General features: G+C 42.0%; 1 protein-coding gene across 1 annotated transcript in view; it reads left to right on the top strand.

Annotated features, from left to right (window-relative positions):
- The window catches only part of LOC129853004 (serine/threonine-protein kinase 32C-like), a 98,712-nt gene that overhangs the window by 26,283 nt on the left and 49,246 nt on the right, over positions 1-23,183 (top strand). The window contains exon 2 of the mRNA XM_055918624.1: positions 14,016-14,071. Within this exon, the coding sequence (XP_055774599.1) occupies positions 14,016-14,071 (56 nt within the window). The remainder of the gene's footprint in view (positions 1-14,015; positions 14,072-23,183) is intronic.

Genomic DNA, 23,183 nt, shown 5'->3' with positions numbered 1-23,183 from the left:
AAATCAACATTTGATGCATATTTCTTGGACAATTGCTCTTTGGGACGGCAATTTATGAGAACACGGTGTGGAAAAATTACACGTTTTAGTTTCCCTGATGTAGGAAACAGTATATCGGCAGATGTATCCGCGATGTTACGGCATGTCATTGCTATGGTAACCTCAGATGTTTTCTTGGGTATTTTGATCAAATTGCTTCTTGTTACTTAGTGGCACCAGGCGCACCACTGTGCAATGTCCCGATCAACTGAAGGCTTGAAAGTTCTGTCTGTCTGTCTCAAGAACATTGTTACTCTTTAGAATCACTGTATAGTCTCCTGTTGTGAATGCTGTATGCGAAGTAGTCCAATTTCACATCACTATTAGAAAGTCAGCATGTTTGTGAGGATCTGCTGTGTGGCTTTATCATCCCTCCAAATTTATAAATGAGTCATTCATACGCGTGAGCACGCATGCAGAAACTCACACACACACACACACACACACACACACACACACACACACACACACAGTAAACATAAGCATAGCCAATTTGATCTCTTTTTGTGCTGAGTGTGGAGGATTCGATGTAAACAAGCCACTTTGCGAGATGTGTCAAGCAGCAGTGCTTTCAGTGTGTGTGTGTGTACAAACAGCTGATGAAGCACATCTGTCTAACAGCAGTGCGGAGAGGGACCCTGCCACTGCTTACTGTAAGCCAGAGACTATAATGACAGGGTACCGGAGAGACAGGCAGGAGGAGGTTTGGCTCATCACGTTAAAAGCCTCCATCTGGGGTAATGCACTGAGTCATAAGGCATCTCTTATGATGTTTTATTTCTGATAGGCCTACAGAGAATGGTAAGATAGAGAGTCGAGAAAGTATGGCCCAAAGAATGATGTTCACAGGTGATGGCTAGTCCTGTAGAATAAAGACCTAGTGTTATTGAAAGTGAAAATGAATGGGCAGGCAAAGAGAGAGGAAAATAATTGGGCAATTTGGAGAGGATGTTAGACTTTTGAAAACGGATTACCGATTGAGCCCATTTCCCCTCTGTCTGAGTCTGTGGAACACAGTCATTGAGGATGTGGAGGTACTAAGGACGAATAAACAAGCGCAACCCCCTTGCTGGAAAGTCAATGGCTTCTATTCGCTGCTGCTGAGCCACCCCATAGTGTGGAGAGTGTTGATGCACAAGCCTGTGATCTGTGCCCTCTATTGATCCGACTGAGATTCACACAAGTTCATTTCTAATTCGATCAGCAAGTTTAGACATGGGTTTTGGTGGGGGGAAAAAGGATGGATTTCATGCCTCGCTGTATGTTTTGGAAGAGATGTGCATTGCATTAGGGAGTCAGTCCAGTTAGTGGACAACATGCGCAGAAGAAGCTGAAATGCACGGGGTGGCGCGCACACAATATTTTTCACCATTAAAATCAGCCTGACATGGGATGTAGGGTATTACACTGTCTTTTGATGATGAGCGATAAAACAATGGTACTAAGGACAATTAATATATGAGCCAGAGACAATTCACACGACAGTCGACCGACTTGGAGCAGCAACTGAGGAATGGCTTTAACAAATCGCTATGTTCATTTCAACATTCTTGAAAGTGCAAATGCCTAGTTAAGATACTCCAGCCTGCAAAGACAATGGACCTGCTTCTGCTAGTGCTCATGAGTATGTGTGAGTGTCTGTTTGGAAGGCCAGCAATTACACTGTATTAGGACCGCAAGGCATAACAGGGAAATGATGATGACTGCTTAACAATGATAGTAATTTAAGTGACACGTTCGTCAAATGTAGTCTTCAGTTTTACGTAGGGGCATTGGCCCCTGTTTTTGAAAGTATGTTTACTATTTTTATGTGAAGTGTTTGTTTGATGTCAGCTTTTCAGTCCTTTGTTTGTCACTTTGCAAAGTGGCAAGTTCAGCTCATCAATTATGTAGTTTTGTTAGAGCTGGGATGATAAACCAAAAATGATTGACACCGACCACTTTGCTGATTTCGTTCATTACGAAAAATAACCTATAGGGCCCTACTAAAGAAATGTGAAGTTTGAACTGAAATTATTTTTCTAATATCGATGAGTATTGTTGGGACCGTTGATAGCTACAACATATTAAAGTAGTAGTAGCGGCCTTGTGGTTAGTGTCCGCCCTGAGATTGGAAGGTTGTGAGTTCAATCCCTGGCCGAGTCATACCAAAGACTGTAAAAATGGGACCAGATGTGTCTCTGCTTGGCACTCAGCATTAAGGAGATCGATTCGGGGGGGGGGGGGGTAAGGCCCTGCGATAGACTAGCGTCCTGTCCAGGGGGTGTACATCAAGCTGCCTTACCATACAGAAACAGGAGATAGGCTCCTGCCCTATGAGCTGTTCCGACTCGCACAAGCCAAGCTCCGTGCAAGGCTACTTACATGACTGTTCTAAATGTATCGTTCAATTAATCGTTGTCGTGATAGTTCAGTAAATTTAGCGTGATTATGGAGTTTTGTCCACATCGCCCACAGCTCTAAGTTCCACCGTGTTAGGAATGTTCCTCAACCTAAATGGTAATGCAACACCAAGAGTAACACTATCATTCTTGAACACATTATGCTTTTCGCCTTTAGTCTGAAGCACACCAAGGTATATGTCTGCAATAGAAATGGCAAAATGGCTGCCCCCTCGTGCTGCCATAAAAAAGAGTTCAAAAGAACATGATTCTCCTCTCCCGTGGATCAAAGCCAAGGTCTGCCTGGAGACGGGTTGGGCTTTACAAGTTGCACTCCAACATTGAGCTCTCATGAAAAAATGAACACTGCTAGCAAAGCTGTCACCGTTCCCGAGCTGAACACGCTCGTCTCCCACATGCTGCTCTAGATGGCCTGGTTTGGGGAGATTGTCATTAAAGACTCTGTCCTTGTGGTAGGAGTAGTTATTCCACCACTACAGCCTATGTAATCCAGCGTGATCGGGGTATCGTATCACTGTCAGGGCTGACATATAAAACTGTGGGTAAGAGACGTCACTATTTCCCCCCATATGATTAATATTTCATGTATATGAAATATTAATCATATGGGGAAATAGGGATGTCTCTTAACCACGGTTTTATAGGTCAGCCCTGACAGTGATACGATAATGTGATCACTGCAGAGTGTGGTGGGTCTCACGTGTTCATGCGTGATGCCGAGGCATATTCTCAGAGCAAAACACAGGTTGATCGATAATGGGATTTAAAAAATATTTTTTTTATTCAGCTCAAATCAATCTGTGCCAGCTCTGTTCAAAAGTGCAAACAGGGTGCTTTTCACTTACTGTGAGATCTGATTAGTCATTCACTTTAGAAAAGATATTCTGTGAATGTCAGATCGTGGAGTTGGTTATTCAGTTGAGTTTTCAAAGGCTATTAGGTCTTTGAAATGTTATCATTTCTACTTTCATCCATAATCTGGGAAGTGCAGACTGCAGAGAGTATTGGGCCTATTACCAGCTTCAATTCACCTTCCAACTGCCACCGATCACCTACTGGAAGGCTAATTTCAATGATGCTTATTCAAATGAACTTTTATTCATTTACCAGACAGTATCCACAGCAAAACAGCAAATGCATCCAACACATTTGTAGAGTCACAAGCTTTATGTAGTCATTGTGTTCTATGAATATGGGACCAAATACTTACATGTATGCTACTTTAATACAGATACAGTTGAAGTCGGAAGTTTACATACACCTTAGCCAAATACATTTAAACTTAGTTTTTCCACAATTCCTGACATTTAATCCTAGTACAAATGTCTTAAAGTAATGATGGACTGTCATTTCTCTTTGCTTATTTGACCTGTTCTTGCCATAATATGGATTTAGTCTTTTACCAGATAGGGCTATCTTCTGTATACCACCCCTACAACACAACTGATTGGCTCAAACACATGAAGAAGGAAAGAAATTCCACAAAGTAACTTTTAACAAGGCACACCTGTTAATTAAAATGCATTCCAGGTGACTACCTCATGAAGCTGGTTGAGAGAATTCCAAGAGTGTGCAAAGCTGTCATCAAGGCGAAGGGTGGCTACTTTGAAGAATCTCAAATATAAAATATATTTTGATTTGTATAACACTTTTTGGGGGGGGTTACTACATGAATCCATTTGTTATTTCATAGTTTTGATCTCTTCACCATTATTCTACAATGTAGAAAATTGCAATAATACAGAAAAAGCCTTGATTGAGTAGCTGTGTCAAACTTTTACCGGTAATGTACTGTATATAAAGCTGATCTCACAGTTCAGCAGCATCTGCATTCTCGATGAACCTCCACCATAGCACCCCCTAACAACACTTTGTGCCGGGGAGCGGTGACTTTGATGGTGATTAATAAAGAACGACTCATGAAAATGACATCATCTTTGGATTCATAATTAATGCCAAAATATGACCAAAAAAGCTCAGCGCCTGGAAGCAAATTAGTCATTTTCATATATTTATAACTTTTTTAAGCCTTACAGTCTGTCTCACACCCTATCGTATTTAGGTCCCATATGTTTTCCATATCTTCACCATTTGCTGTTTTATTGAAGCGCACGATGTGTCAGTACGGTTCCCACTGCTCTCGCCTTTAGCTGAGTGAAACCTGTATTGTTTTTCATTCCATATCTCAATTTTCTGGAACTTTCTGTGTGAAAAAGTGAGTGGTGATTTGTACATATAAAAGGTTGAAAGGGATGTGTCTCCAGACCCACTCTAAACCCACAGTTGTCAGTATTGTCTTGTGTAGAATTAGCCTGGGTAATGATCCTATCACATCATTGACCATCTTGCAGAGCCTTTTTTGAGGTCTCTCACTCAACTCGGCAAAGGGTACCATGTTTCGCAGCCTGTAGGAAAACTCACAAACTGCTATTAGGGTTAACCCACTTGGGAGAGACCGTAATGACACTACCTAGTTGAGGGTCGTTACAGTGTCGTGGTCCTTTCTCAATAGCAGATTCATTTCTGCAGCCCCAGATGGTCGAAGTGGAGGTTTTGATAGGGTTAAAGGATGTTAGACCAGCGAGCTACACTGTGGCGCTCTCTCTCGCTCTGTCACCCCGGGCACTTCCTGTTTCATCACTGGAGCCAGAGTTGCTCAGGGGGTTGTGCTCCCAGTTCCAGAGGTAGTTACTGTCATTTGTCCGAACAAGCCAGAGGGAGGGTTAGATCCACCCCCCTGCCTCAACCCCCATGAGTCCTACACTAAGCTGCTTCTGCATAGCAGTTGAGTTTTGTCAAACTGATGTGGTGCCATGTAGTGGAACTCAGTATCAAAGAGGCTGAAGAAAACATTAATCTTGGTATAGAATCACAATCTGGCTTATTTGGTATCTGGTGTTAAATGCCTTCTTTGCAGTCATGGTATGGTATGTCAAATCTTGCAAACGAGTTGCAGTATATATCATGAAGGCTAGCCAAGTGTACTAGAGTAGTCGCGCGCGCGCACACACACACACACACACACACACACACACACACACACACACACACACACACACACACACACACACACACACACACACACACACACACACACACACACACACACACACACACACACACACACACACACACACACACACACACCTACTCTGTGGGCCCAGGAGCCAACCAATCATCCAGAGAGAAGCCCATCACACAGGGGAGCCTGCTTAGCACATCCTGGTGTGTCAGCAATCAGCTTCTTATAGTGACCATGCTGCCAGATCTCTAACTTTTTGAAGCTCAAATTCACCTGCATCACTCTGTCTGCTTGAGGGCAAAAACCCACAGCCCTAATGCAAGCACTCACAGAAGCCTGAGTCGGGAGAGAGGAGGAGAGTCGATGTCATGATTTCAGACGCTTTCTCTCAATCCATCAAGTCAACCCCGGCTTCCGCTGAGCACCACTTAACCCAGAAGTGACCCAAATTACAGGAAGCTTCCACTCAATCTTTGCCGTTTGAATATCGACGTCTCTTCTCAGACTGGAGGTAATTTCCAGAAAAGTTAACTAATGAACTGATTCAGAAGATGGATTGCAATAACATAATTGAAGTGTCCCCTCTTTCAGTGTGGATGAATCCTAAAATAGGCAACCACTATCCCTAGCTTTAGATTCACCCCTGTGATATAAAATAAAATAGCCTCCAACACTCTACTCAACAAACTGGATGCAGTCTATCACAGTGCCATCCATTTTGTCACCAAAGCCCCATACACTACCCACCATTGCGACCTGTACGCTCTCGTTGGTTGGCCCTCGCTTCATACTCGTCGCCGAACCCACTGGCTACAGGTAATCTACAAGTCTCTGCTAGGTAAACCTCCGCCTTATCTCATCTCACTGGTCACCATAGCAGCACCCACTCATAGCACGTGCTCCAGCAGGTATATCTCACTGGTCACCCCCAAAGCCAATTCCTCCTTTGGTCATCTTTCCTTCCAGTTCTCTGCTGCCAATGACTGGAACGAACTGCAAAAATGTCTGAAGCTGGAAACACATCTCCCTCACTAGCTTTAAGCACCAGCTGTCAGAGCAACTCACAGATTACTGCACCTGTACGTACATAGCCCATCTATAATTTAGCCCAAACAACTACCTCTTACCCTACTGTAGTTATTTATTTTGCTCCTTTGCACCCCATTATTTCTACTTTGCACATTCTTCCACTGCAAATCTACCATTCCAGTGTTTTACTTGCTATATTGTATTTACTTCGCCACCATGGCCTTTTTTTGCCTTTACCTCCCTTATCTCACCTCATTTGCTCACATTGTATATAGACTTATTTTTCTACTGTATTATTGACTGTATGTTTTGTTTATTCCATGTGTAACTGTTGTTGAATGTGTCGAATTGCTTTGCTTTATCTTGACACGGTCGCAGTTGCAAATGAGAACTTGTTCTCAACGAGCCTACCTGGTTAAATAAAGGTGAAATAAAATGAAATATGAATCAGTTCCTTGGTGTTATTCTGTGTCACTTGTGCAATAAATCCAAGTCCAAGGACACTTGTTGTGGAAGAGAAGCAAGTGGAATTAAACGCATTCTTGAAGTGGTGACATTGACGACCGAAAGAGCGAGTCTGCAGACAGAGCAATACATATAACTTTGAAAGGATCCGTGGATACCCAGGGAGGCTCATTGTGAGAGGAAAGAAAGTGGGACATTGGTTGCTGAAGGTCAAGTGGCGACAACATGGCAAGGTCAGACAGAGTTGAAGCTTGAAAGAGCGACTGCAGTACAACTGAACGAGGAGGCAGAATCTGCGGCCCGCGCTGCCATTTAGCAGCAACGTGTTTTGTATCGGGTAAAATTTTGTTGAACTGGACTGAATTACACTTACTGAACGCAAACAAGGGTGATTTGTTAGTCTCTGCTTCACTGTCATCTACAGAGTATGAAGCAGGCTTAATCCATGTCTGGGAGCCACAGGTCTGCAACATGAAAGCCCGGCACCGCCTCCCCCATAATCATGCTCTCAGCATGACCGTGAGCTAGCAAAGTGTATGACGAGACTAGGGCCTCTGACAATGAATGGATGGCTACAGGAAGCAGCGTGTCCTTTCTAATTACCTTGGCCTTTTCTACTCGACACTAATTCAAAGGAGTGGCCCGATTCACAGGGCTACTACAGTCAGTGATTATGTTTCCCATCATACAATGACTCACTCTTCTGGAAAGATCCAGATTGATGAGATGAGCTGGAAAGGTTGAGGTAAAAGGGTTTAACCGTCACAAATGATGCTGGTCATTTCCATGTAAAACGACCCATAAGCTCCAACACGTGAAGTTCATAGGAGCATGTCAAATGAAAGCTAAGAGTACATCTTTTTCAGATATGTCTTCAACCATTTACCATCCTCAAAATGTGGAATCAAAGCGAAGGCTTTGAATTCTGGTCAAACGGATGGAAAAGGGGTCTTAGAAAACATCTACCAGTAAAAGTATTCAAATGTATTAGAAATACATCAAGTTCACAGAAGTAACAAGTAAAGGTAGACCTATCATTTACTGATATCAGTTTTGTTTATTCATTATTAATTGATTCATTCTTAATTCCGTTACCAAATCGGTAACGGAATTACTGAAAAAAATGTTAATGGAATATCTGCAATTGAATTGGCTAGAATGGTAAATCATTGTCACAAATTACAGTTGGGTTTACAAGTTTGGACAGCACTGTACAGCATAGAGTACAGTAAAGAGTAGAGTATAGTTTAGTACTCTACTGTAGAGTTCAGTAGCGTACACAGTAAAGCACACTAGTTGAGTACACCAATATAGTTTATTTTACTGTACTGCACTCCACTGTACTCAGTGGTGTAAAGTACTAAAGAAAAATTACTTTAAAGTACTACTTAAGTAGTTTTTTGGATATCTGTACTAGAGGTCGACCGATTTTATGATTTTTCAACACCGATACCGATTTATTGATGGACAAAAAAAAGCCGATACCGATTAATCGGACAATTTCTATATATATTTGTAATAATGACAATTACAACAATACTGAATGAACAATGAACCCTTTTATTTTAACTTAATATAATACATAAATAAAACATATTTAGTCTCAAATAAATAATGAAACATGTTCAATTTGGTTTAAATAATGCAAAAACAGTGTTGGAGAAGAAAGTAAAAGTGCAATATGTGCCATGTAAAAAAAGCTAATGTTTAAGTTCCTTGCCCAGAACATGAGAGCATTTGAAAGCTGGTGGTTCAATATTCCCAGTTGAGAAGTTTTAGGTTGTGGTTATTATAGGAATTATGACACGGACTATTTCTCTATACCATTTGTATTTCATATACCTTTGACAATTGATGTTCTTATAGGCACTTTAGTATTGCCAGCCTAATCTCGGGAGTTGATAGGCTTGAAGTCATGAACAGCTCTGTGTCTCAAGCATTGCTAAGAGCTGCTCGCAAACGCTGTTTGAATGAATGCTTACAAGCTTGCTGCTGCCTACCACCGCTCAGTCAGACTGCTCTATCAAATGTCAAATCATAAACTTAATTATAAACACACAGAAATACGAGCCTTCGATCATTAACATGGTCAAATACGAAAATCATAATTTTGAAAACAAAACGTTTATTCTTTCAGTGAAATACGTAAAGTATTTTGTCGAAAGAGTGGCAACCCTAAGTCTAAAAATTGCTGTTACATTACACAACCTTCAATGTTATGTCATAATTATGTAAAATTCTGGCAAATGAATTACGGCCCTTGTTAGGAAGAAACACAGTTCGCAACAAGCCAGGCGGCCCAAACTGCTGCACATACCCTGACTCTGCTTGCACTGAACGCAAGAGAAGTGACACAATTTCCCTAGTTAATATAACCTGCTAACATGCATTTATTTTAACTAAATTTTCAGGTTAAAAAATATATACTTCTATGTAGTGATTGTAATGCATGGATGTTTATGGTTAGGTACGTTTGTGCAACGAATGTGCTTTTTTCGCGAATGTGCTTTTGTTAAATCATCACCCGTTTGGCAAAGTTGAAGTAGGCTGTGATTCGACGATAAATTAACAGGCACCGCATTGATTATATGCAATGCAGGACAAGCTAGTTAACCTAGTAATATCATCAACCATGTGTAGTAAACTAGTGATTATGTGAAGATTGATTGATTGTTTTTTTATAAGATAAGTTTAATGCGAGCTAGCAACTTACCGTGGCTCATTGCAGCCACAAGGTCCTTTTGATGCTGCACTCATGTAACAGGTGGTCAGCCTGCCACACAGTTTCCTCGTGGATTTTTTTTATTTTTAATTAAATTAATTTATTTTATTTTATAAATTATTATATTTTTAAATCGGTCAACCTCTAATCTGTACTTTACTATTTATATTTTTGGCAAATTTTACTTCACTACATTCCTAAAGAAAATTATGTACCTTTTACTCCATACATTTTCCTTGACACCAAAAAGTACTCATTCATACACTTATCAAGAGAACATCCCTGGTCATCTCTACTGCCTCTGATCTGGCGGACTCACTAAACACAAATGCTTTGTTTGTAAATTATGTCTGAGTGTTGGAGTGTGCCCCTGACTATCCATCAATAAAAAAACATTGAATACTTTTTCCACCTCTGACTGTACTGTACTGAAATATACTCTACTTCAGCGGTTGTTAAAGTGGGGTCCAAGGGGGTCCACAGTCAGATCTCAAAATATGTGAATATTAATGATTATTACTAACAGAATAATCACGTTTTGACCAAGGGATCCGTGGAATAATTACATTTTAAAGTGTGTAAAACAATACAATGTAATATTATTAATCTACAATGTAAACTACTTGTCAAAAGTTTTAGAACACCTACTCATTCAAGGGTTTTTCTTTATTTTTACTATTTTCTACATTGTAGAATAATAGTGAAGACATCAAAACTATGAAATAACACATGGAATTGTGTAGTAATCTAAAAAAGTGTTAAACATTTGAAATTCTTCAAATAGCCACCTTTTGCCTTGATGACAGCTCTTGGCATTCTGTTTATGTTCTTAACCCTGGGCAACATGGGCCTGAGAGGTTTACAGGGATATCCACAGTACTCCCCCAATTATACATTTTTTAACTCAATACTATTCCCCACATTTTTTTTTTTTTGAAAAGACATAAATGCATTTTAATCTTTCTACAGAATGTGTGGAATTGCAGGAAAATAACTTAAAGTGCAACATTTTCTCACCGATGCCAGGGGCCTTTAAGCCCAGGCACCACACGCAGAAATTATTTTTTGCATCTACCTATCAATTTTGAGATTTGTTGGTATTTTGGTCCATTTTAATATTGGTATTCAAAAAGTAAACATAAAAATGTCAAAATCTTGATAAATTTATATTTTCTTTAGTTTGTTATACCACCGTCATCAAAATTGCATGACTTTTAACCACTTTAAAATGGACATCCATAATTTCAAAGCTCATTACATTGAATTACACAATTTAAAAGACAATTTCACAGAGAATGTAACAAACTGGACAATACCGTATGTAGTAACTTACTTTGAGAGATGGTGATTGGGTCTAAATACAGTGGGGCAAAAAAGTATTTAGTCAGCCACCAATTGTGCAATTGGTGGCTGACTAAATACTTTTTTGCCCCACTGTATTTAGACCCAATCACCATCTCTCAAAGTAAGTTACTACATACGGTATTGTAAAAAGATGAGAGAGGCCTGTAATTTTCATCATAGGTACACTTCAACCATGACAGACAAAATGAGAAAAAGAAATCCAGAAAATCACATTGTAGGATTTTTAATGAATTTATTTGCAAATTATGGTGGAAAATGAGTATTTCTTCCTAGAAATCACATCAAATTGTATTTGTCCCATGGGTCATAAGCACATGTGTAGACTATCGATGACATGCTTACTTACAGGCCCTTCCCAACAATGCAGAGAGAGAAAAATAATTAGAATAGAAAAGTAATAACATATGGAATGAATATACAATGAGTAACAATAACTTGACTATATACATGGGGTACCATGTCGATGTGCGTTGGTATGAGGTAATTTAGGCATATACACTACCGTTCAAAAGTTTGGGACCAGCATCCTGGAGTCGCCTCTTCACTGTTGACATTGAGACTGGTGTTTTGCGGGTACTATTTAATGAAGCTGCCAGTTGAGGACTTGTGAGGCGTCTGTTTCTCAAACTAGACACTAATGTATTTGTCCTCTTGCTCAGTTGTGCACCGGGGCCTCCCACTCTTTTCTATTCTGGTTAGAGCCAGTTCTCGTACACAGCGTTGTACGAGATCTTCAGTTTCTTGGCAATTTCTCGCATGGAATAGCCTTCATTTCTCAGAACAAGAATAGACTGACGAGTTTCAGAAGGAAGTTATTTGTTTCTGGCCATTTTGAGCCTGTAATCGAACCCACAAAGGCTGATGCTCCAGATTCTCAACTAGTCTAAAGAAGGCCAGTTTTATTGCTTCTCTAATCAGAACAACCGTTTTCAGCTGTGCTAACATAATTGCAAAAGGCTTTTCTAATGTTCAATTAGCCTTTTAAAAGGATACACTTGGATTAGCTGACACAACATGCCATTGGAACAGAGTGATGGTTGCTGATAATGGGTCTCTGTTTACCTATGTAGATATTCCATAAAAAATCAGCCGTTTCCAGCTACAATAGTCATTTACAACATTAACAATGTCTGCACTGTATTTCTGATCAATTTGATGTTATTTGAATGGACAATTTAAAAAATATATATTTCAAAAACAAGGACACTTCTAAGTGACCCCAAACTTTTGAACGGTAGTGTATGTACATATACGGTAGGTAGGGATAAAGTGACTAGGCAACAGGATTGATAATGCACAGAAGCAGCAGGGTATGTGATGAGTCAAGAGTTAGTGCAAAAGGGGTCAATGCAGATATTCCAGGTAGCTATTGGTTAACTATTTAACTAACTATTTAGCAGTCTTATGGCTTGGTGGTAAAAGCTGTTCAGGAGCTTGTTGGTTCCAGACTTTGTGCTTCGGGAACGCTTGCTGTACGGTAGCAGAGAGAACAGTATGACTTGGGTGCCTGCAGTCTTTGACAATTTTTTCATAGCATTTTCCCAGCCTCAGTGCATGAAAGGCAATATCAACACACAGAGAGACTTGTAGCCTAGTGCATATTCTGCTTGATAAATTCAACTCACTGGTGTGGATAGGATGTTTTTCCCTGTAAACGATCTAAGACTGGAATTCCAGATTGAATCAAATCTGCTATAATAGGGTTTACTGTTTATGCTACATCTTCGTTATACAACAATTATTGCCCAACCACTTTACAGAGCTCCAAACTATTGTACAACATTATTTGACACGGAATAGAAATATGTTGTTTAGTCTTGTGTGACCAAAACGTGAAATATTATGAAGAATTGGTCCTGTCTGACGTCTCTGTGCACCTATCCATTTCAGTCATCTAGTTACATTACGAGTACAGTCATTTTCCCCGTCTTCAATGCGGTTCCTCTTGCCCCTTTCCGCTGCTGTGGTTCTGTCTAAGCACTGCCATATGAAAGGATTAGCTATGTACAAAATGTTGAGCGGGAAGAATCCACGGAGGATTAGCTCGTCTTGCAGAGCAAGACATGCAAACCAGGCCCGACGCCTTTTGTGTGGCGCCGCTGCAGTACCCTCTCAGTAACGGCCTGTGTGCCCAGGTCTGATCTGGTGGGTGGCATAGCGGGCATAAGTTAACAATGTTGCGCCTGCCCAGGGAAGGGATATCTTGATGCTCTCCCCCCATGTTTTATTGGTGACTGGCACTGTGATCTGTGTGTGGTGTGTTGAAGAGGAACTTTTAAGATGAGCAGGGCGGGTGAGTCATAGAGAGGTCTGCTGTCCCCCTCCTGTCCACTGTTAGCTGCTGGGCACACCGGGGCTTCGCACACACAAACAGAGAGCTCCCGCCTGGCACGCGCCACAGGGTGAAGCCAGCGGAGGCCCCCCATGACACCCACACAACACGCACTCCAACAGGGCAGCAGAGGCTCCCTCCAAGCCCCCCTTGGGCCGAACCCATCATGACGTACCAGTCAGATGCACTGTAATTGCAAATGTGTGGTTTTCAGCTACACTTTGATTCTTTTCCATCTTCAACGTCACAGCGGCATGATCCTTTTTATTACTGCTTATCTGCAATGGAGATAATGCCCTCGTCACATGGGAGCTTTACCAAATGATCCACATTCCCAGTTACCAATACCAAGTGTTACAGTAAGCTCGTTATTTTACAGTAACGGATAAGGTTGTACTGTATCTACAGTACAATAGCATACTGAAAGGATCACGCTAGGCTTTAGAAATGGAGATTTGTTGTCTGTCGATTTTTCTGTAATAATAACCTGGGTTAACCGTGTCCCTGTTACTGTGCCTCTGGTGTCCTAGGTTGTTCTCAAACTGCTGTCAGAATGTTAGATGCTACTACTGTACGACACCAACAGAGCCTGTGCGTCTTGTGCCAGTGACCGATTTTCTCTTTTCTCTGTTTTCACAGTGACCTTTGACCACTTCCAGATTCTCCGGGCCATTGGGAAGGGGAGCTTCGGAAAGGTAATGAAGGCAGAGCTCTGGCTCTACTCTCGATCTGCTCTTTGTGCGTACATTTGTTCCTGGGAGGAGTGACCGCTACGCAGCTCGAAGGTTTGGGGGAGATCCAGTACCTACCAACCAGCCGGCTACAGATATGTGTGTGAGCTTTGCGGGCAGGCGGTGGCTGCCACCGCTCAGGACCCTGGGTAATTCTGTGTGCACTAATTACCCCCTACAATCATTATCCTCAACGAGGAAGCCGAGACGGTCTGGTAAAGTGGGCCTGAAGTAATTACTTTTGAATAATGATTAATCTAAACCGCAGCAGTTAATTAATTTAGCTGTGGCTGCATTTTTGTTTCTTTTTAAATGTAATCTCATGTCAGCTGGGATGTAAGTAGATTTGACTCGCTGTCTTACATCTAATTACAGACAATAGTAAGATGGCTCAGATCGTTGTTTTGCTCAATGCTTATCTTTGTGTAGTGAAATGCCAATAGGAAAAGTGTGTGTGTGTGTGTGTGTGTGTGTGTGTGTGTGTTTTGAAACTAAATACCACAACTCTTCAAATCCCATCTCAAGTGACATTATGGGTTTTGATTGGTACTCTTGTGCAGTAGTCTCAGTTGAGCATAGTTTGCATTTGATGTGTGGAGAATAAATCTGTATGGTCCTACACAACAATGTGTGTATCCAGCCACACTTTATAATCATGAACACTATAAAAGGAGGACTGTGCTACGTAGGTTGAAAAAAAGCTTATCTGCAGTTTGACTCTTAAAATATCATGACGAACTGATATTTGTTTCATTATACTTGCTGTCTACACAAGCCTTTTTGCAATCTTTCCGCTATGCTCTCATCAAAATATTTTTTTGGGGGCTAAAATAAGTGTCTCTTTTATACAGAAAGTCAGCCCCGGCTGCAGAATACATTACCATCTGAATTGATGTTCATTTCACTTATTGCTTCTTTCCCTCAAGCTGCTGTCACTACCCTTATGATGTTAGAGGAAGTATGACATCCACAGCACCCAGCCAGGGCGTTAAAGGCTGAGCCATTAGACACAACAGGCCACAGACTAGCGTCCAAAAGGGTATTGCATATCACTGGATATGAAACCCCAGAGGGAGAAGAGCCCTGCCAGTTATGTCTCTCTCACACACGTACGTGCTGACACACAGGCATGTGTATGCGCACACACACATGGGTACACACATACGCATTAAACACATACAGTTGAAGTCGGAAGTTTACATACACCTTAGCCAAATACATTTTCACAATTCCTGACATTTAATCCCAGTAACAATACCCTGTCTTAGGTCAGTTAGGATCACCACTTTATTTTAAGAATGTGAAATGTCAGAAGATAGTAGAGACTGATTTATTTCCGCTTTTATTTCTTTCATCACATTCCAAGTTTACATGCACTCAATTAGTATTTGGTACTATTGCTTTTAAATTGTTTAACTTGGGTCAAATGTTTCGGGTATCCTTCCACAAGCTTCCCACAATAAGTTGGGGGACTTTTGGGACAGAGCTGGTGTAACTGAGTCAGGATTGTAGGCCTTTTTGCGCGCACATGCTTTTTCAGTTCTGTCCACAAATTGTCTATAGGATTGAGGTCAGGGTGTTGTGATGGCCACTCCAATACCTTGACTTTGTTGTCCTTAAGCCATTTTGCCACAACTTTGGAAGTATGCTTGGGGTCATTGTCCATTTGGAAGACCCATTTACGACAAAGCTTCAACTTCCTGATCGATGTCTTGAGATGTTTCAATATATCCACATAATTTTCCTCCCTCATGATGCCATCTATTTTGTGAAGTGCACCAGTCCCTCCTGCAGCAAAGCACCCCCACAACATGATGCTGCCACCCCCGTGCTTCATAGTTGGGATGGTGTTCTTCGGCTTGCAAGCCTCCCCCTTTTTCCTCCAAACACAACAATGGTCATTATGGCCAAACAGTTCTATTTTTGTTTCATCAGACCAGAGGACATTTCTCCAAAAAGTACGATCTTAGACCCATGTGCAGTTGCAAACCGTAGTCTGGCCTTTTTATGGCGGTGGCCCGTTCCTGTAGGTTCATGCTCTACAACATCCGCAGAGTACGACCCTGCCTCACACAGGAAGCGGCGCAGGTCCTAATCCAGGCACTTGTCATCTCCCGTCTGGATTACTGCAACTCGCTGTTGGCTGGGCTCCCTGCCTGTGCCATTAAACCCCTACAACTCATCCAGAACGCCGCAGCCCGTCTGGTGTTCAACCTTCCCAAGTTCTCTCACGTCACCCCGCTCCTCCGCTCTCTCCACTGGCTTCCAGTTGAAGCTCGCATCCGCTACAAGACCATGGTGCTTGCCTACGGAGCTGTGAGGGGAACGGCACCTCAGTACCTTCAGGCTCTGATCAGGCCCTACACCCAAACAAGGGCACTGCGTTCATCCACCTCTGGCCTGCTCGCCTCCCTACCACTGAGGAAGTACAGTTCCCGCTCAGCCCAGTCAAAACTGTTCGCTGCTCTGGCACCCCAATGGTGGAACAAACTCCCTCACGACGCCAGGACAGCGGAGTCAATCACCACCTTCCGGAGACACCTGAAACCCCACCTCTTCAAGGAATACCTAGGATAAAGCAATCCTTCTGCCCCCCCCCCCCCTTAAAAGATCTAGATGCACTATTGTAAAGTGGCTGTTCCACTGGATGTCATAAGGTGAATGCACCAATTTGTAAGTCGCTCTGGATAAGAGCGTCTGCTAAATGACTTAAATGTAAATGTAAATGTTTTGGAGCAGTGGCTTCTTCCTTGCTGAGCGGCCTTTCAGGTTATGTCAATATAGGACTCGTTTTACTGTGGATATAGATACTTTTGTACCTGTTTCCTCCAGCATCCTCACAAGGTCCTTTGCTGTTGTTCTGGGATTGATTTGCACTTTTCACACCTTAGTACGTTCATCTCTAGGAGACATAATGCGTCTCCTTCCTGAGCGGTATGACGGCTGCGTGGTCCCATGGTGTTTATACTTGCGTACTATTGTTTGTACAGATGAGCGTGGTACCTTCAGGTGTTTGGAAATTGCTCCCAAGGATTAACCAGACTTGTGGAGGTCTCCATTTTTTTTCTTCTGAGGCCTTGGCTGATTTCGATTTTGATTTCCCCATGATGTCAAGCAAAGAGGCACTGCGTTTGAAGGTAGGCCTTGAAATACATCCACAGGTACACCTCCAATTGACTCAAATGATGTCAATTAGCCTATCAGAAGCTTTTAAAGCCATGACATAATTTCTGGAATTCTGGAATTTTCCAAGCTGGTTAAAGGCACAGTCAACTTAGTGTGTGTAAACTTCTGACCCACTGGAATTGTGATAGTGAAATATTCTGTCACATCTACAGTTGAAGTTTACATAGACTTAGGTTGAAATCATTAACTCATTTTTCAACCACTCCACAAATTTCTTGTTAACAAACTATAGTTTTGGCAAGTCGGTTAGGACATCTACTTTGTGCATGACAAGCAATTTTTCCAATATCATCTAATTTCATGTAATTTCCAACAATTGTTGGAAAAAAAGTCTATATAAACTTCCAACTTCAACTGTAGATGTGACCAAGTAATTGGCCTTCAGGTAACCTTCCATGTAAGGCTTGTAAACTATAACGTGTCTGGTAAGTTGGTCTAGCCTTAAAGTGAATATTTGTAGCCCACAAGGGGCATGGATGAGATGTTAGTACTCTGTAGCAGACTAGGGTTCAAATACTATTTCAAATATCTCAATTACTTTCACATACATGTAGAGTATTTAGATATGTTTTGTTTGAAAAGACAAGTACTTGAATATGGGAATATATTTGGAAATACACTTGGAAAGTATTGGCATGTATTTGAAAATACACGGACTCAAATACACTCCCTGTCACACCCTGGCCTTAGTATTCTTTGTTTTCTTAATTATTTTAGTTAGGGTGTCAGGGTGTGACATGGGGAATGTATGTGTTTTTGTAGTGTCTAGGGTGGTTGTAAGGTTTAGGGGGTTTATTAGAGTAGTTGGGTTTATGTTTAGTATAGTAGTCTAGCTGTGTCTATGGTTGAGTGTAGGTATCTAGGAAAGTCTATGGTTGTCTGAATTGGGTCTCAATTAGAGACAGCTGGTTATTGTTGTCTCTGATTGGGAGCCATATTTAAGGCAACCATAGGCTTTAGCTGTTTGTGGGGAATTGTCTATGTCAGAGTGTTTAGTGTCAGCACTTCTGTTTGTATAGCTTCACGGTCGTCTGTTTTGTTGTTTTTGTAGTTTGTATAGTGTTTGTTTCGTTTTCGTCTTCTTTCGTTAATAAAGAAGATGTACTTTCCACGCGCTGCATGTTGGTCCTCACTCAGTCCCTTTGACGATCGTGACACTCCCATGCATTTAACCCAGATATTTAGAAATAGTATTTGAAATAAGTATTCATATAGCGTGCTCTTTATAGGAAATTATTAGAAAATGCTTTTAAATACATCCAAGAGAAGTAGTTGATTTGGGACACATTATTTGAAAATACTCAAAGTATTTAAATAACAAATAATCAAATACACATGTATTTAAATCAAAGTCTGCTCTGTAGTAAACGTTGTTGTTTAGAAGTTTACCCATAAAGCATGAGTCCTCTACCTGTGGTGTTTTTTGTCATTTATCATCTTTCATCTGACTCTTCGTGTGTGTGTGTGTGTGTGTGTGTGTGTGTGTGTGTGTGTGTGTGTCTGCAGGCTAGGTTGTAGATAACACTTTCTTGTAGCTCAGGGTCTGATTGTAGATATGTGATGGGAAGGTTGTGCAGGCAGACGGACAGAGAGACATTTGGCTCAATGACTCGGACTCAGACTTCCAGACCAAGTTTTTAACAGTTTGGAGGTCATCTTGACCCGACCATGGGGAGCTGTGTGATGTAGCTACACTTGGTATGCATGCTGTTACAGAGCAGCATGGTCTTCCTACCAATAGGGGACTGTCACACGGGAGAATGTGCTGACCGTGTGTTTGTGTGTGCTTTATGAGGTTTTGTGGTGTTTGGGGTTTCACAGCATGAATGAGTCTTTTCCTCCGTGTATTATACCAAAATAGTCCCTGCCGTGTGTGTACTTGTGCGAGCCAGGCATGTGTGGGGAGCCCGCCTGTGGGGAGCGAAAGGAGGCTCTCGGTGGGAGAACTGTTTTGGAGCTGCGGAACCCCACCGAGACCACCTCTCCACGGGCTATCTAAAAGACATCCTCTTTGGGCGCTGATACAGGCTCTTGTGCCTGTCCGCTCCTGCGTGCGTACACACACACACACACCCCCACACACCGCTGCTGTCTGTAGGAGTGGCTGCCTTCCCATCTTCCTGTGATGGGTGGTAGTAATAGAGGAATTGGAGAAGGAGGAAGGTCTGATTATTTCTCCCGGTCGCGATGGAGAGTGACGTCGTCCCACTTGTGAGGCCGAGCAGCCTGCCGTCCCCTATGGCGAGGGGAAATAGCCCACATACGGGCTGCGGAATAATTGCCTCTCCCCCTGTTGCTCTCTGTGCTCTCTGGTCCAGGAGTGGTCCATGGCGCCACTAGACTCATTAAGGCCCTTGCAACAGCTCTGTGTGTGAGAAGAGACTCCACGTAAAGCCGCCCAGCGTGGGGACCACCACCTGAGACAGTGTCAATAGAAGACAGAGACGGCTCCTTAACGGCAGCAGGTATAGATTGACAACAGTCTCAGTCTCTCAGTGGAGAGCAGGGCACAGGAAGGTCAGGGGAGAGATGTCAGCGATGTCACAGAGCTTGGTTAAGGTCGAGTTGACAGCGGAGCTCAGCTGGTGGATTCACAATGTAAAGGTCCCTCTCGAAGTGCTGTGCGAAGACTCGTTATGATATGGCTCCTGTGGCGGACTGGCAGTGACAGTGAGAGGAAGGGAGAGGCAGGGGGAGCGGAGGAGGGGGATAACAGACCAGAGAGATAACGTGGAGAGAAAAGGAGACAGACAGGGCACGCAGACGGGACACGCAGACAGGTAGGGTTTTGTGCTGCTGACGTGTCTGTCAGATTGTATGGTAGGTATCCACATTGCCTGTCTCCAGAAAGGTCAGGGTGATCACTGGTGACAGGTCTTTGTGATTGGTTCTATATCAGGCGGAACAGCACGATATGGCTGTGTCCGAAATGGCACCGTATTCCCTGTACAGACCGCTACAATACCCCATAATGTCAAAGAGGAATTATGTTTTTAGAGACGTTAACAAGTTAATGAAAAATGAGAAAGCTGGCTGTCTTGAGTCAATAAGTATTCAACCCCTTTGTTATGGCAAGTCTAAATAAGTTAAGGAGTAGAAATTTGCTTAACAAGTCACATAATAAGTGTGCAATAATAGTGTTTAGCAAGATTTTCGAATGACTACCTCATCTCTGTACCCCACACATGCATACAATTATCTGTAAGGTCCCTCAGTCGAGCAATGAATTTCAAACACAGATTCAACCACACAGACCAAGGAAGTTTTCCAATGCCTCGCAAAGAAGGGCAACTTTTGGTAGCACACAATGAATATCCCTTTGAACAAGGTGAAGTTAATGATTACACTTTGGATGGTGTATCAATACACCCAGTCACTACAAAGATAAAGGAGTCCTAACTCAGTTGCCGGACAGGAAGGAAACTGCTCAGAGATTTCACCATGAGGCCAATGTTGACTTTAAAACTGTTAGAGTTTAATGGCTGTGATAGGAGAAAACTATTGATGGATCAACAACATTGTTGTTACTTCACAATACAAATCTAATTGAGAGAGTGAAAAGATGGAAGCTTGTACGAATAAAACTATTCCAAAACATGCATCCTGTTGGCAACAAGGCACTTTTTTAATACTGCAAAAAAATGTGGCAAAGCAATAATAAAAAAATCCTGATTACAAAGTGTTATATTTGGGGCAAATCCAATACAACACATTACTGAGTACCATTCTCCATTACTTAATTCATAGTGGTGGCTGCATTATGTTATGGGTATACTTGTAGTCATTAAGGACTGGAACGTTTTTCAGGATAAAAAGAAATGTAGGGACCTCCCGAGTGACGCAGCTGACTGAGGCATTGTATTGCAGTGCCAACATGTACTGGGACATACTGAAGCAGAGCATGATCCCTTCCCTTCGGAGACTGGGCCGCAGGGCAGTATTCCAACATGATAACGACCCCAAACACACCTCCAAGACGTCCACTGCCTTGCTAAAGAAGCTGAGGGTAAAGGTTATGGACAGGCCAAGCATGTCTCCAGACCTAAACCGTATTGAGCATCTGTGGGGCATCCTCAAACGGAAGGTGGAGGAGTGCAAGGTCTCTAACATCCACCAGCTCCGTGAGGTTGTCATGGAGTAGTGGAAGAGGACTCCAGTGGCAACCTGTGAAGCTCTGGTGAACTCCATGTCCAAGAGGGTTAAGGCAGTGCTGGAAAATGATGGTGGCCACACAAAATATTGACACTTTGGGCCCAATTTGGACATTTTCACTTAGGGGTGTACTCACTTTTGTTGCCAGCGGTTTAGACATGAATGGCTGTGTGAGTTATTTTGAGGGGACAGCAAATGTACACTGTTATACAAGCTGTACACTCACAACTTTACATTTTAGCAAAGTGTCATTTCTTCAGTGTTGTCTCATGAAAAGATATACTCAAATATTTACCAAAATGTGAGGGGTGTACTCACTTTTGTGATATACTGTATATGTAAAAAAAACTAACAATTATGGAGCTAAGCACGGGCAAAATCCAAGAGGAAAACCTGGTTGTCTGCTTTCCACCAGACACTGGGAGATGAATTCACCTTTCAGCAGGACAATAACCTAAAACACAAGGCCAAATCTACACTGAAGAAACCACACAGTGAATGTTCCCGAGTGGCCGAGATTCAGTTTTGACTTAATAAATCTGCTTGAGAACCTATGGCAAGACCTGACAATTGTGACATTTTTTCAAAAAGAATAATAGGAAACTGTTGCACAATCCAGGTGTAAATGCTGCTAAAGGTGATTCTACAATGTATTGACTCAGGGGTGTGAATACTTGTGACAAAAAAACTAAATTGAATACATTTTAAATTCAGGCTGTAACTCAACATGATGTGAAAAAGGGGTGTGAATACTTTCTGAAGGCACTGTACATAAGCAGTGAGTAAACAACAGTATATACAGTTGAAGTCGGGAAGTTTACATACACTTATTGGAGTCATTAAAACTCATTTTTCAACCACTCCACAAATTTCTTGTTAACAAACAATAGTAAGTCTTTTAGGACATCTACTTTGTGCATGACACAAGTCATTTTCCCAACAATTGTTTACAGACAGATTGTTTCACTTATAATTCACTGAATCACAATTCCAGTGGGTCAGAAGTTTACACACACTAAGTTGACTGTGCCTTTAAACAGCTTGGAAAATTCCAGAAAATGATGTCATGGCTTTAGAAGCTTCTGACAGGCTAATTGACATAATTTGAGTCAATTGGAGGTGTACCTGTGGATGTATTTCAAGGCCTACCTTCAAACTCAGTGCCTCTTTGCTTGACATCATGGGAAAATCAAAAGAAATCAGCCAAGTCCTCAGAAAAACAATTGTAGACCTCCACAAGTCTGGTTCATCCATGGGAGCAATTTCCAAATGCCTGAAGGTACCACATTCATCTGTACAAAAAATAGTATGCAAGTATAGACACCATGGGAGTACGCAGCCGTCATACCCCTCAGGAAGGAAACGTATTCTGTCTCCTAGAGATGAACGTACTTTGGTGCGAAAAGTTAAAATCAATCCCAGAACAACAGCAAAGGACCTTGTGAAGTTGCTGGAGGAACCCGGTACAAAAGTATCTATATCCAAGGTAAAACGAGTCCTATATCGACATAACCTGAAAGGCCGCTCAGCAAGGAAGAAGCCACTGCTCCAAAACCACTATAAAAAAGCCAGACTACGGTTTGCAACTGCACGTGGGAACAAAGATCGTACTTTTTGGAGAAATGGCCTCTGGTCTGATGAAGCAAAAGTAGAACTGTTTGGCCAACAGGATGCATGTTTTGGAAAAATGTGGAGGCTTGCAAGCCGAAGAACAACATCCCAACCGTGAAGCACGGGG

This window comes from Salvelinus fontinalis, chromosome 1 (assembly GCF_029448725.1).
Source record: "Salvelinus fontinalis isolate EN_2023a chromosome 1, ASM2944872v1, whole genome shotgun sequence".
Taxonomy (NCBI): Eukaryota; Metazoa; Chordata; class Actinopteri; order Salmoniformes; family Salmonidae; genus Salvelinus; species Salvelinus fontinalis.
This window is presented reverse-complemented; position numbering and strand designations above follow the sequence as displayed.